Source organism: Chelonoidis abingdonii, chromosome 7 (genome assembly GCF_003597395.2).
Source record: "Chelonoidis abingdonii isolate Lonesome George chromosome 7, CheloAbing_2.0, whole genome shotgun sequence".
Lineage (NCBI taxonomy): Eukaryota > Metazoa > Chordata > Testudines > Testudinidae > Chelonoidis > Chelonoidis abingdonii.
Genome location: NC_133775.1, coordinates 46,572,690 through 46,588,834, shown reverse-complemented (window position 1 = coordinate 46,588,834; position 16,145 = coordinate 46,572,690). Strand labels below are relative to the sequence as shown.

The window sequence follows — 16,145 nt, the reverse complement described above, 5'->3', positions numbered from 1 at the left end:
AACTTAAGTTTAGCGTTAGATTTAGTTAGCATAATTGGCTACCCTGTGTGATGCTCTCCCTAGAGATCCCCATACAAGATGCTCATTGTGCCTTGAGGAAGGACACATCAAGGAGGGGTGCTCCATCTGTAAATCATTTAAAAAGACTTACTCAGTTGGCAAGGGACTTAAGGTTGAAACAGCACCTTCTGGAGCAGGCCATGAGGCCTGTATTTTCTCAGTGCTTGACTGCAAATCCAGCTAGCGAGGCCACTCCATGTTTGGGTTCCCCAGGTGGAGAAGAAGTCATTCACCCTCCTCAGGCATCCCAAGAAAGAGGTCCTGTAAGTGTAACTTGGACCCTTCCTGCTGGCACTGCAGCCTGCATATCCTGGGACCCAGATGGTGGAGCTGAGGCTGACACCAGTCCCAGCACCAACTACTCCTTGACGCAGCTGCATACCTTGGTACTGTCACTGCTTTGTTGGCAGCCATCACCATTAGATTTGATACGGCCTTTAACCTTGTTACCAATGCCTCTTCCAGTTCTGAGTGGGAGTGTGTCTCACTCAGTACATCAGTGCCAACTCCCCATTTCTTTTCAGGATTGATGGTACCTGCATACTGGGCTTTGGATGAGTCTGACTGTCTGCTTCTCTACCAGGGCTGGCTCCCCCATTGTCATGGGGGAACTTCCAAACGACCTCAAAATCCAGGCTGAGGTCGTCATGTCCTTTGTTATCACCCAACGTGCACAAGAGGTCATCCTCAGATCACTATCAGTACTGAGGTCAGCATCTTCCTTGCAGCTGGGACAGGGGCGCTTGGCCTTTTGCCTCCCGGCCACCAAGTGGCCTTACCCATACACCCTGTGGCCTCCTTGGAATGCTCCTCAAGCCCTGCATCCTGTTTCTTGACCCAATGCAAGGATCACCTCCTTGTCCTCCATGGCTGACTTTACCATACCAGGCTCCTCCTCCCCCTCAAAGCCCAAGGACTTTGAAGCGTACCAGAACCTCTTGAGGCATACGGCCACCACCCTGAGCATCCAGGCAGAATTCCTGTAGGAAAATACATACAAACTGCTGGATAACCTCCAAACCATCTGCTCTAGAGAGAATAGCCCTCCTGATTGAATCAAGGTCTCTTGGAGCCAGCAGAGGCCTTCTGGAGTACTCTAGTTGCACTGCCTCCCACAGCAAAGCATTGAAAAAGTGATACTTCATCCCCATGCAGGTTTTTGAGGGCTTCTATTTCCACCTGGCCCCAAACTCTTCGGTGGTCACTGCAGCAAATGACAGTGACAATGAAGACCCTATACTTAAGAGGGCTTAAGAACCAATTGTGTTGGTTAGGAAGATGAACAAACCACCTGATTTCTAGTAACTAGTAACTGACACAATTCACTGATTCAAATGTAATTATAAATCCAATGCAGATTCAGATTACTCTGTCTGCTCTCTGCACTTCGAGCAATGAACTGCCACTCTCTAATACGAAGAGTTCCATAAATAATTTACTGAAACTAATTTTCTCTTTGAAATGAATTTAACACTTTTTGATTGAGGTTTGGATCATTTCAGATGGCTTTTTGCTAATTATTTCATAACTTTTACCTGCAAATTTTTGTCAGGTTCAGTAACCGTCACACACAACAAATAATTGTCATGTTAAAAATGGATTTTAGGATCAATGTTTTAATTATATTTTGTAAGTTCTTCAGCATAAATCAGAGATCTTACCAATGAACTACCCTTGGGTGATTAGCTTCAGACTCAAGACCTTGTGGGGCTGCAATATCTATATAAAGCTCTTGCTGTAAGTAAAAACTTGCTGATTTATCAATTTCTGCATTTCTGCACAGCATGGAATATTTTGTTCTATTTTCAATTGTCTTGGTCAACTGACTACAAGGAGCACAAAATAGCAATAAAAATCTGGAAAACATCTGAAAAAAGCATGCCTATATTTAAACATTGTATTTCCAATTTGAAAACTGTCTTTTTATGGTTCATGAGGGTTTTTTTCTCTAAGTTATAGCAGATATACACAATAGCTTCTAGAAGGTCATATTCTAGGTCTATGCTATAGATATATATGAACTTGATAGTGCAAGTTGCTGAACACTTCTGGGAGTCACTGAACTTCATGAGCTCCTGTTGAATTCAGTGGGAGTTAAGGTGCTGAGCACCTTGCAGGATCAGGCAGTGTGGTGTATGCTACTAGGGAGTGGAGAATAAAAAAAACAATATGGACTGAGTTTAAAAAATGGTCTTTTTTCCATTTGCAACTCAGCTTGATGCTTTTTTCCCATTTGTATTTCCTTAAGACTTGGTTTGGAGAGGTTGTATGTGTATTCTTTGCTGCAATTACACTCTAATTGCAGGGAATAGCTGGGATAAATGGGGAGGGAACCATATAACATTTTAGATTGTTGACTGGAGGATGAGAAAGTGACATTTTTAAAAGACGTTTACACAGTAAATATTTAAACTGACACTGAACCATAGGTGCCGACTCTCAGGCTGGAGCACCCACAGAAAAAAAAGTGGATGCTCACTACTCACTGGCAGCCTCCCCAATCCCCCTCCTCCTCCCCCCAGTGCCTCCCGTCTTGCCAGTGATCAGCTGTTCAGCAGTGAGCAGCAAAGGGGTAGGAATGGGACAGGAAGAGGTGGAGTAGGGGCACAGCAGGGGCAGGAAGAGGCAGGGCAGGTGGGAGTGGAACGGGAGTGGGGTCTGAGGTAGAGCAGGGGTCGAGCACCCCCCCCCCAGCAACTCAGAAAGACAGCACCTCTGCACTGTATTTTAGAAGGAACTTCAGTGTTTCTAATGTCAGTTACTTGAAAAAAATAGTAATTTAATCACCTGTTTTATAACCTAAATAGCAAAGGACCAAATTCTCTTCCCTGCATAGAGAGCAAACAAACAGGTTTGGCACAGGGTTGAGGATCCTCCTACAGAGCACCTAGCACAGCTGCTCCAAGCTCACTAATGCTGCCCTAAAACTGCAGTTGCCTTCATTGGCAGCTGCCCCATTCCCTTATGCTATAGAGTTGGCCAGTAGATCTGCATTGTTGTTGTTGCCTCTTTTTAACCCAAGTGTATCATCAGAGTTTAGGACCCTGAGGACGTTCCAGCTGGGGGAAGAAATTGACTATGGAGTCTGGAATTTTCATTTGATGCAATCTTGTTTAATTACAAGGAATATACAAACTCCTGCTTCTCCAACTGCAGGAGGAACCAAAACAAAGATGGTTTCTTTGAAAATAGCCTCAAGCTTCTTTATACAACATCAGACGCAAAAATTCACTAGGGTCATACATTGGGCTTATAGGCTGCTCCTTGGCTTTCTTGCTTTTTGCCTCTGTCTCTCTGCTGTGTCTCTGCACCCAGCTTGTCGTCTTTCTGTCTCTCTCACGCATCGATGCACCCCTGGTCACAATACCCAGTGGAACACCTTCTGCACATGGTGCTAATTTCTGGATAGACTATATGGGTGTGTGAGAGCATGCCTCCCGGCTCAGGTAAACAGGCACACACTAACTCTGTTTGAGCTAGTGTGCTAAAAGTAGCAGTGTGAACGTGGTGGCATGGACAGCGGCATGGGATAGCTGCCAGGGTACATTGTAGGGTTGCCAACTTTGTAATATTTAAAAACTGGCCACTCCAGCAGGAGTGCCAGAACCTCCCTTGCCCCTTGCACACCTGCCTCTCCCCTGTCCCCCCATTGCTTGCTGATTTGTCCTCTTCCCCATTCCCTTCTACCTGGCTTGGGAGGGACTCTCCTGCAGAGCCAGTTCTGGGAGCTGTAATTGCTGGACACAGGTAGGAGGCAGCCCTGGCTGAGTTGGGGCTGGTGCGGATGATGACCCGGCACCTCCCCACCTCCAGTAACTGGACTTTGGGTATCCAGTCAGATCTGACCAAACACTCACCCCGCCCCACCCTTTTCAATTGGATTTTCTGGTTGAAAACCAGACACCTTGCCACCCTAAGTACATGCCACCCAACCTCCTAGAGCCATTGAGTGGCTGGCCTGTGCTGCCATCCATACTGCATTGTCTACACTGCTATTTTTAGCATGTTAGCTCAGGTAGAACTATCATGTGTCTGTCTACCCATGCTGGGAAACACATACTCCCAGCTGCAGTTTAGATATATCCTATTACTCCTTGTTTTAGGTGTGACACCTTACGTGTTTCTTACAACTATTAAGTGAAGGGTGCATTCACACATCAGTTTTATTGACGTTTTAACTCAATCTGCAACTAGGTTTCACCCTGCTCACAATATTATTGATCTACCACCATGCCATGTATTAAACCACCTCTCTATACTGGTGCAAAAAGAGTCACGGTACAGGGGTTATGGGGTACAAGCTCTCATGCATGAACTCCTTACCACCTGCCCCCATCTCTACTGTGAAACTGTAGCAGTTCCCTTAAAATATCACCAGAGGAGGAAGCAGGATTTGTCCCTCAGGAAACATTTACTGGAAAATAATACAAAATCACTGTTTTTGTATCTCCATAAATATAAATGGTACTTTTGTCTCTTAATGACTGTTTCCATTTTACTGCAACTTCCACCGGGGAGCTATGCACTAAACATAATCAGTAAATGATTGCATGAGGGAGGCTGAAGTCTTTATCAGCTGTTTTAAAGCATTCTGTATTGAATCTTCTGTACAACAGAATTAAGTTGTGCTTTCTTAAAGAATATTCAAGCCATCAGACCATGGTGTTCAGGCCTCTGGGTAGGATTTTACTTGTTCATGTGTTTGTATATCGGGTTAGGGAATCGCTTTTTTAACCATTTAATGGATTAACATAAGTTTTTATGTTCGGTCTACATACCACAGAATTCATCCATAAAAAAGTAGTCTTTACTAATGGACAATACATAGAAACTGGATGTATGTCTGATAAGTGGTTGGTAGGACTGTCTCATAATAGTCTTATTTTGATGTTTCTGATGTAGTAACTTCTAATACCCCAGGGATGTTGTTGATCTCCTTTGTTACAGAATTTAAGGGGGTAAGGATTTCACACATAGTTTTTAATCAATCAGTTGTTCCACGACTGTGGAATAGCCCAAGAAAGTCATCCCAAAAGTATGGATAGAGAGGTTCCCTGCATTACAGAAACAAAGTTCAATGATATAAATTAATAATCATTGGAAGAAAGAGAAGCCATCTGAGAAACTGTTTGAGAGGGAATTACAATTCCACCGTATACCAGCATAGTTCATTCCCCATTCCAAATTTCTTGTAATGTGCATAAACATTTATAAACATATTTTGTACAGTTTTATATATAAAATGTTTTATATGGCATCTTTTCACGCTGAAAGACAACAAACCCTTTCATAAATAATGGGCCAAGTCATCCTCATCGCTGAATGGAAATGGCCCCAAAATTCACAAAGCTAGACCAGCATCACTGAAATCTAGTCCACACTAGAAAAGTTTTGTTGGTATAGCTATCCTGGTTAAACCCTCCTCGTGTAGCTGCAGTTACACTAGCACAAAAAAAAAAAAGTGTTCTTGCCAGTATAGTTTATACTGGTTTGGCATTCAAAACACATGAATGCTATGTTGTCTGGGATCTATGGTATTAGTCCCCAGCGATCAATGGAATAAATAAATTCAGTGCCAACTTCTATTAATTTACAATAAGCAACCAATAGTAATGGAATTCCAGGGGGAACTCAGGCATGAGGATTTCCCTGGAGATCTTTGGACATTAATTGTCCCAGATGGCCAAGCCCCCTAAGTATAACTCTTTCTCAAAGCCCAAGGACTCCTTCCTCACCCACCCAGGCAAGGGTGATGGTAATGAGTGATATATGAGAGAGAGAGAGTACACTGTAATGCAACTACTTGAGGTTTCAAGGCTGCACAAGGATGGACACTGCAAAACAGTAACAGTATGGCAAAGGGGAAATTCTGCCCAAGTACAGATATAGAGTAACAGTTTCAAAAACACTGTAGTCCCACTTTCAACAATGATTTACAAATTTAGGAGCCAAAGTCTTATTGAAAGTCAATTTTGAAAATGAAATTTAGGGTCCTAGGTTACTTAATTACTTTTGAAAATTGCACCTACAGTGACAAATCAAAAGCTGTCTAGTATTTGCTTAAAGTCCTAAAATACTTTAGCACAGAATGGATAGAAGTGAATATATTTTCTGAAATTAGAGAACAAACTGACTTACGTGTTTCTTTAATATGCCTTTTCTTTTGAGGAAACCATAAATGTTCATGAAGTTTGAACCTAAATCCAGGTATTTTAGATCACTTGATTCAGAAACATCTGGGTTTCCCCTCCTCCTCCTTGTAGTTTAACAATCACAAGGTGCATGGCAAAACAGAGCTTCACTCAATAATTCACACTATGGCAAATCAAATGACTGTGAAAGTGAGTTCTCAGAAAAAAGAATGAGGCATACTTGAAGCACCTTAGAGCCTAACAAAGTTATTTGGGCATAAGCTTTCAAAACCTACTTCATCGGATGCATGCAGCGGAAAACACAGTAGGAAGATATATATATACACACAGCAAACATGAAAAAATGGGTGTTGCCATACCAACTATAACAAAACTAATCAATTAAGATAGGCTATTTTTAGCAGGAGGAAAAAAACTCTTGTAGTGATAATCAGGATGGCCCATTTCAAACAGTTGACAAGAAGGTGTGAGTAACACTAGGGGAAATATTAGCATGGCGAAATAGTTTTTACTTTGTGTAATGACCCATCCGCTCCCAATCTTCATCCAAGCCTAATTTAATGGTGTCCAGTTTGCAAATTAATTCCAGTTCTGAAGTTTCTTGTTGGACTCTGTTTTTGAAGGTTTTTTTGTTGGAGAATTGCGACTTTTAGGTCTGTAACTGAGTGTCCAGAGAGGTTGACGTGTTCTCCAACTGGTTTTTGAATGTTATAATTCTAGACGTCTGATTTATGTCCATTTATTATTTTGTGCAGAGACTGGTTTGGCAACACCCATTTTTTCATGTTCTCTGTGTACATATATCTTCCTACTGTATTTTCCACTGCATGAATCTGATGAAGTGGGTTTTAGCCCATGAAAGCTTATGCCCACATAAATTTGTTAGTCTCTAAGGTGCCATAAGTATTCCTCATTCTTTTTGCTGATCCAGACTAACACGGCTACCACTCTGAAATCTGAGTTCTGAGATTTACATAAGAGAATTGCTCAGCAAAAGCCATCAATCACTATAACAGCCAGCAGTGCAATTGTCCAGCTAATGTGCGGAGGTGTTGTAAATGATCAGAATCTCTTTCATTTGCAGATAGGTGGTAACTCTTTCTTTTATTTGAGTAGTAAGCACATCAGAAGGGAAACCTGATTTTTCTTTAATCCCTCAAATGCCTTTTTCTAAGATCAGTACTTACTTTTGCCAATATTTAGCACTGCAATTCTGGCCTGAAAATATGCACTGTAGAAAAATGACCGACTGTTTTTTCTGACACAGAAACAATATGTGAAATGCACTAATGGTATCTACCTACACATGTTGTTAAATGTGCTCTTACAAAAAAGAGAGGAAAAATGGTATTAGGAAATACCAGTTTCTGTTCTAGTGTTACAGAAAATACAAAATATTTGTTACTGGAATAACAAATGGAAGAATTCCAAAATGTTGTGTTTATTAATAGTATTTCAAATCTGTTTGGAGTTCAATCATTTTTAGTCTGCATTACAGAAATAACACACTAATCTTGAGAGCTTCTGAAGTCATATCAGCTTTGTATACAGCATTGACATTAAATCTGGCAAGTCAATAGGATAAAATGCCAGTGCAAACTGAAATGACTGCGACACAGTATGGTGACTTGCTCAAACATCAGACAGTGTACTAGGTTAGCAATTTTGCAGAATAATGTGTACTTCGTAGTCTTAATCAGAAATGTTCACTGCAGGAGAAAGTCATCCCAGTATGGAGGCCTACTAAAGGTCCTATGCATTTTTTTAAAATCTTTCATCTAAAGCGATTAAGGAGATGCATAGTCTTTTATGGGCCCTCTGTCCTGGGATAAATTTCACCCTGCTAGTAAAAGATGCACAGTTTAAAAATCATCTATATATTTTGCTCTTAAAAAAAAAACTAAGATAAAGCTGTTCCGCTGAACTACTCATTTTTCTGCAATTAGGGGCATCTTCTTTGTAAAGTAATTAAGGCCTTGGATATTAAATTTGGCCTGTATCATTACCCATCATTGGTGAAGACTTCACTGAACAGCTCAGGAAGGAAATTCCAAGCTCGTATTTGTTCTCTTGATCCTGGGCTGGACGTTCATTTAACTCAGAGCAGAATATAGGAATAATCTACATGTTTGACTGTGGCGGGATTTTGGGGAGAGCAGGGGATATGGGATTGCTAGCAAGAATGAGCAGGGGAAACATGCTGAGTTTTTGTAATGCTAATATGCACTAGTTTGGAGGTTCTTTCCATAGTACAACACATTTTGGCCCAGTATGTCTCTTCACAGATTCCTGTGCACATTGCATTAAGGCTCCTAATCAACAAAGCAGCTAAATAAATTCTTACCTTTTTAAGTACATGCTTAAATTAAACGTATTTAAGCAAGTGCTTAACGTTAAGCACATGCATAAGTGCTTTGCTGAATTAGAGCCAAATTCTACCATATATTGCACTCATGGAATTGAATTTTTACCTTTTGACTTTACTGGAAAATTCAGCAGAATCCATTGATATATAATGGGGTTTGTTGTTGGGTTGTTTTGTTTTTTGTTTTAAATACCGGTAAAAAATTCCTTTCTTTAAAATTCTAGTATTATCTGCTCTGATCATTCTTTGACCTGTATATAGACTCCAGATACAAATTTCTCATTAATAGACTGATCACTGTATCCATGAGCTAACAAGGACAGCAAAAATAAACACTTTTTTTTACTCAAGTTAAATGATCTCTCCAGGTTGTTAAGCGTCTTTATGTCCTCAATAAATTGGATGTTTTCTGTTCTTAAGCCTGTTGTTTTTCAACCTAATTAGAGGCACTAAGAACTGATGTTTACCAGACTTTATGAAAGCAGAAACATTTTGTTGGATAATGTACTGGTACATTCAGTGAAACTTTGAAGCTAGTGAGTGTGATAACTACACTTCGTGTAGGATAAATGTAAAAAGCAATTAAGTTACTGTATAGAATAAGATAGCTGAAACAGTAGGAATCACCACCCAAAAGGCAGGTCAAGTGCAAGTCCACTAAGGAATCTGAGCTATCTAAGCAGAAGGGTTTCACTGGGGCTGAATACAAACAAAGGAGATGGGTACTGCTTGGTGGAGCCGTGTGTGAGAGAGACAGAAGCAGCAGAAACTCCACGGAAGTGGACAGAAAGCTGTAGGAAGTCCCATCAGTTTCTCTCCACTAATGGAAACAATCTATAAGGTTCTGAATATTGGCTAAGGTTCAGGTCAAAAGGGATAACAGTATGTTAGGCAGAAAGGAGGATGAGACTGAGATGTCTAGTTAATCACAGAGATTTATTATTTTACATTTACCTAAGACTTTTGGGCTAAACTGTGCCGTTTAGGCACAGATGTGAGTATGGGGCATCGTCGGGGAGTAACAGAAGCATTGCCCCATCTCAGCTCTAGCTTCTTCCCATCCCTTTGGGAACACACACCCAGGTTACATTTAGTTTGTGTATCTAACCTTTGACATTTTTTTTTCTTTTACATAACGTTTTTTCCCATGTTTATCACATGGAGCTTAAACAATCAGCATAGCATGGATACAAAGAAATAGGGGTTTTTTTTCTATTTTTTAAAAAAGTGTCCCATATCAGTTTGTATTATGAAACAAAATACAACGGGAGAATAATTCTCCATCTCCACTCCCCTCAGTAAGAGTCCATACTACTGTCTAGCATTAATGACCTTCCCCAACGGACTTGGATTTCAAAACAAAACAAAACAACTGCAGGCATAGGCAATGTATATGCAAGGACATAAGATCTCCACGCAGATTTTCAACAAATGTTGCTGTCTTCTCCAGAATCTAAGCTTCCACTCGAAAGTGGACCAGATCCTCAGCTGTAACTCAAAATAGTTTTATTGATGTCGACAGAGATGTGCCAATTTACACAAGTTGAGGAAATGGTGCATGGTAGTGAAAATGGCCATGTCACTGTAAACCAATTCATTATTGTCTTTTTCAGTCTGCTGATGGACAGAATAAAACAGTAATACATAGTCATATTTTACCCTGTGAAATGGGCCATCCTGATTATCACCAAAGTTTTTTTCTCCTGCTGATAATAGCCCATCTTAATTAGTCTCGTTATAATTATGGCAATACCCATTTTTATGTTCTGTGTATATATATCTTCCTACTGTATATTCCACTGCATGCATCCGATGAAGTGGGTTTAAGCCCACGAAAGCTTATGCCCAAATAAATTTGTTAGTATCTAAGGTGACACAAGTACTCCTTGTTCTTTTTGCTGATACAGACTAACACAGCTGCCACTCTGAAAATTGTTATAAATGGAACAGTTCCATGCACAGAATAAAGATGGAATGTGTTTCTAAGAATAACCCCATTTATCTCAATTTAATTTTGAAGCCTATTTCTCGTGAGCTGTGCCAGCATTACTAAAGGAAAATAACAAGTTTTAAATAAGAAAATAGCGGAACCATATACTGAATACTTTTTCTATCAGTTACAAGACTGACCGAGATTCTGACTAACCAAAAACAGTGATGTTTACACTGTCTTTACTTGCAAAGCAAGAAACTGAGTGGTTTGTAGGGATTTACGGATTTTAAGTAAGCAAATATCTATGATTTAACTATGATTTAATACCTATTAAAATACAGAAAGCTAAAGAACACTAGACAACAAAAATAAATATCCCAAAAGAAAATCCAGAAATAGCAGTCTGTTGGGTTCATACCAGTGCTCACCATGCCCTCCAGCATCCCAGAGAGAAGGGCATAAAAGGGGGGCAGTCTCCAGTTCCTTCACTCTAGTTCTTTTGCTAAGACAGAATGTCTATTGCTAAGGACTTGGCAGACGCAGGGAAGGAGGGCAGGTTATGGAACACATGTTCATACACATCTGAAGAATCACAGTTACTGTAGGAAAACTGCTGTTCTTTGAGTGATTTGTCCACATTTATTCCGCTTCTGGTGACTCACTCACAAGCAGATTTGTATTCTGGCGGTGGTGCTCAGAATCTACTGGGATTATGACAGCAGGACAGCTCTGCCAAACTGGTTTCTGGATCTGGAGACTTCCAGCAAGGAGGTAGATGCTCAGTCTACTGCAATGATGACAGATCTTCCAAAGTGGGCATGGGATTTAGAGCCTTCAAGCAAGCAGCAGTGCTGGGAGAAGCTGTCAACTGAACTTCAGGTAGTTGCTCTACAAATCAGTGAGATTGGGACACCCCACAGGGAATCAGTAGAGTCTGCCTGAGCTCTGGTGGAATGGGTCTTAATCTGTCCATGTGTGTCTGTCTAAGTGGCCCACCATGAAGCACATTTTAACACAGTTTGAGATTCATTTTGACATCCTTTGGGTGAATATAGGTTGACCTTTCTTTATGTCAGCAAATGTAAGGAACAGTCTAGGAGAGTTCTTAAATGGCTTTGTTCTGTGTATATAGTAAGAAACAGACCTGACAACATCCAAAGGGTAGAGTTTAGCCTCTCTCCAGTTGGCATGAAACTTGGGGAAGAAGACAGGTATGTGGATCATCTAGTTAAGATGAAAATCAGACACCATTTTAAGTAAAAATCTTGAGTAAGGTCTTAGTCGCTGTGCCATTTTGGAATACTGAAGAAGGTGGTCCTGCCATGAAGGCCTGAATTTCTCCCATACTGCTGGCTGAGGTTTTGTTCTCAGATTCACGAGATCAGTGCACCAAAAATGTCAGGGCCATGCCGAGCTACCATTTTCATTAGAACTGTGTCTGGCTTGACCTTCAAGGGAATTTGGAGGGTGGGCATACATAAGCCCTATAGAGCCTGGGATCAGACACGCATCTGATAGGGAAGTGAAGGAAGTTCTGGATGACTCTGTGGCAGAGGAATGGTATTTTCTTAATGTGGAATTGGCTGTGGAGCCTGGAGAGGACTGGCATGTTACTGGGACACTGTGGGAGGTGGTCTGGTCTGATGAACAGTCTTCTCACTTTCCAGTGCCAACAAATCACATTCAGAGCTCTCCAAAAGGAAGAACTTAAGTTGCAACTCCCTGGATTTTTGGCTTCTTTATGAAAAGGAATGGCATATGAAGTATTTTCATGGTGTATGTGTTTTTCCCAGACACAAGACAAGTATTTTAGAATTCAGGTATTCCATAATAGTTGATATACATGAATACTGGCTTTAGTATATAAGGTGGGACTTGAACTCATGTCCTTTGAAAAGACAGTGGTGTGAATGGTAAATAGTTTGAGAACCACTAACCTAATTAATACATCATGATTGACACTCATACAAATTCATTTTAGGCCTGGTGAGTTACAAATCTAAATATTAAAGGGCTTTATATTAACTCCTGCTTTCTGAATTTAGGTGAACAGGGTGCACAAGAATGTCAGGAAAGAAGGATTTAAGCAAAAATGAATATTGTACCCAGAAGAAGAGAACTATGATCTGTCAAAAACAAATTCATGTTCATGTATCACACTAATAAAACAGATGACATTCACAAATAAGTATTCAATATTAGTGTAGCATCAATTCTGTGACTACTCAATAATAGCTAGTAACAGCTAACCAGTAAACTGCAATCCTAGAGACCACATAATGTAATCTCCCTTCATTAAATATTTCCAGAAATTAAGTGCTGAAAGTATTTGTAATGTTCCCAAAATGTCCCCAGAATGAGAGTCTCTATTCAAAACCATATATCAATCATTCATATAAGTGATAAAGTGATAGTAATAACAATACAGAATTGGTTTAGATTTTTGAAAAAGAAGTGTGATCCACATTTTGTCAGATTTAATAATGTCGTGAACAAGATTCTTTATCTTAACACTTTCATGTATTAATTTAGTACCCAATACTGATAAATAATTTAAAGTAACAATTTGCTTTGCACTAATCCCTGGGTATGAGTTTACAGTAAAAGTGTTGTCTGTTTAAAAATAACCAACAATCATAGAAAATATTAACAGCAATTCTAGACTGATAGAAAGTAGCAATATTTACATTGTTCTTTTTATTATTCATACTTCAAACAGGAAATTCTACAGCTCAACGGACGCTTGCAGTTTGTTCAGTTGCCAATGAAGGTCTCATGCACTACATCTTTTTCGGGGCCGGATCCTATTACCTGGAAGTCGATTTGGATTCACCATTGACTAACATGCAAGCAAGACTGGACACTTGACTATCAATACTTTGTATCAGAATAGAAAAAGAATCTTTCAGTGTTTTCATGTGATTTTTTTTAAATGGCATTGCTACTACAAGTCCCTGCATGGTAGGATAATGTACAGGTATATTCACAGCTATGATTTACTACTGCAGTAAAGATGATATTGAATGAAAAATGACTTGCCCACAGATAGATGTCCTTTGGAGGTATTAATTTAGCATGTTATAATGAAGAGCTTGCTGATGATGATGCATAGTAGTTTAAATAATAGCATTTTTTAAAAAGAAAGTGTTTTATTACTTTAATTTGGGGTGGAGCACTTTCCAGTATTTGATTTACTTGACCTACCCCCACCCCCACACACAACCTTTTTCATTGTTTAGAATTAAACCTGCATGTTGTCCTTGAAACAATACAAATGAGAGTACTGTATTGGTTCTCAGATCTCTGTCTACCATCCTGATGGAAGAAAAAAAAGTGCACCTACAAACCCATGTAAGTTGGATGGCAAAATATGTAGAATTATCACCAGCAAACACTGCTGCCACCTTAAGTATTCTCAGCTATTTCCATAATATGACACCATGTTCCCACAGAGGAAACACAGTTTGGGGCCTTCTTATCTAGCAAAAAAATAAAGGTGGTGTGGGGGAGATGATTACAACTTTCCTACAAGTCCTGACCCTCAGGCTGAGAATCCATGGACTACATGAAATCCATGTATTAACTTAGAGCAATGGTCTGTTGTATTACCATAGTTGCATGTATAAACCAAACAACCGGCCTGTCACAATGTAGATATGCCCTAAGTCAGAGGTTCTCAACTTTTTTTCTCTTGGAGGGCCCCCACCCCCCACATACTATAAAAACTCCACAGCCCACTTCTGCCACAAAAACTGTTTTTCTGCATTGTTAAGTGGTGGCAAGCAGGGCAACTGCCCGGGCCCTATGCCGCCCCGCAGAGCTAAGTTGTTCAGGCTTCACTTTCAGCCCTGTGTGGCGGGGCTCAGGGTGCTGAGCTTCAATCCCTTGCCATGGGGCTTCAGCTTTCTGCCCGGGGCCCCAGCAAATCTAATGCTGGCCCTGGTTGGCAGCCTCCCTGAAACCTGCTTGTCGTCCCCCAGGGGATCCTGGACCCCTGGTTGAGAACCATTGCCCTAAGTTAGCATATATCAGAACTAGACTGAAGATCTCACTGTAGGTGCCTGAGCCCCATGTAGCTTTGTAATGAATGTATATGATCAGTATAGCCTCTCACAGAGAAAGTTTTAATGTCCGAAGTTTCAAATGCAGAATGTGACTGTTTCTGTGACTTAGACGAGATTTTTTCTTTTTTAATTTAAATACCTTATGGAAAAATTTGATAGTCACATTGAGTTTAGTCTTGTAACTTTCTCATACACTTAAAGAAGTCAAATACATAGTGCACTGATATACAGAAATGTGTAATTGCCTCTCACTTGGCACAGTGTGCAATAATTCCTATCTGTTGTACACCAGGAGGAATCCAGAGGCACAGTACAATTGCAGTGCACAATAAATGTCAGTGTTGTTTCTCTCTTTAGGCCACTAAAAGTTACTGCTCTGCAACTTGTGTTTTCATCTTCAGTGGAAAGCTGCAATATAGCAGCATCAATGTCTACTAGCAAGGGCGTTGGGCATTCATAAATCAGTGCAGCTCTGACTGCTAGAGAAGCAAAACAGGAGACCGACCTCACTGCCGATTTTCCTGTGAGCACTTCAACCAGTCAAGTCAGCCTCCTTCACTGTTTGAAAGATACAAAGCAGCTTGACTGTCCCCTGAAGGAATCAAGGTAGTTTCTATCCTTTTCGGATGAGTGTCTGTCTGTCTGTCTGTCTGTCTATATATACACACAAGCACTCACATATTGGTTCTGTGTGTGTGTGTGAATGTTTTCTTGTTATACATGGGCTAAGACTCTCTGTGCTATTTGCTATTTACATAACTTGGTAAATAGTAACAGGTCCAGCGTTTCTAGGAATTTCCCTGCAGAAAATGGAAGAAGAGGGAATGGTCGTTAGCAGATCTCTGCTTCCCACCTCCACCCCTCTTTTGTCTCCCTCCGCCGTGTTTGCAGAGCAGAGGAGAACCCCAGTCTCACCTGTCGTCGTTCTGCCATCCTTGGTCTCCCAGCAGCAAATCCCGAAACCTGTACCTGGGAGGAAGAGGAGGAACCTCACTCTCCAGATCCACCATCCTACCCTGGCAGCCAAAGCCTCTCCCCCGCGGCTCAGACGGTAACAATCCGACAAGGAAGCAGGAAACCGAGCGGGTTGCCCCAAGCCAGTACCGGCGTTAAACACACAAAGGCAGAGAGCAGCCTCGAGTTCTGTGCTGGGAAGGGGACGCTCCACAGCATCTGACCCCGTCCCAGCCTCTCTTGCAGAGAGGAGAACCGGGGTCGAAAGTTATTTTCTTGCAGCCACCGCTGTTCGCAGCCTTTCCCTAGGAAGCAGGTGCGGCGGACAGTCAGGGACCACGGCTGCATTAGATGCACACACGGCTCGCAGGCTCTGGGTTGACAACAAAGAGATGCCTGCCATACGCAGCCATGCAAATGATATTTGGAGCTGCCGCTGACGGGCCAGCCAATGCGATTAACTCTCATTAGCATAGCCCGGAGAAGGTGAGGGGACTCTCTCATCGCCAACCAATGGGATTAAATATATTAGCATAATATGGCTGTGATTTTCTCAATCCCAGACACAGGGCTGGAGCAGCAGCAGAGCCCTGTGAATGCAGGTATAGCCTCAGGGA

At 41.1% G+C, this 16,145-nt stretch overlaps 1 protein-coding gene across 4 annotated transcripts in view; it reads right to left on the bottom strand.

The window, feature by feature from the left end:
• Window positions 1-15,919, bottom strand: part of KCNT2 (potassium sodium-activated channel subfamily T member 2) — a 289,822-nt gene extending 273,903 nt beyond the window's left edge. For all 4 annotated transcript variants that reach the window (XM_075067853.1, XM_075067855.1, XM_075067854.1 and 1 more), the window contains exon 1: window positions 15,490-15,919. In XM_075067853.1, coding sequence (XP_074923954.1) covers window positions 15,490-15,584 — 95 coding nt within the window. In that variant the 5' untranslated portion in view covers window positions 15,585-15,919. The remainder of the gene's footprint in view (window positions 1-15,489) is intronic.
• Window positions 15,920-16,145: the final 226 nt, after the last annotated feature.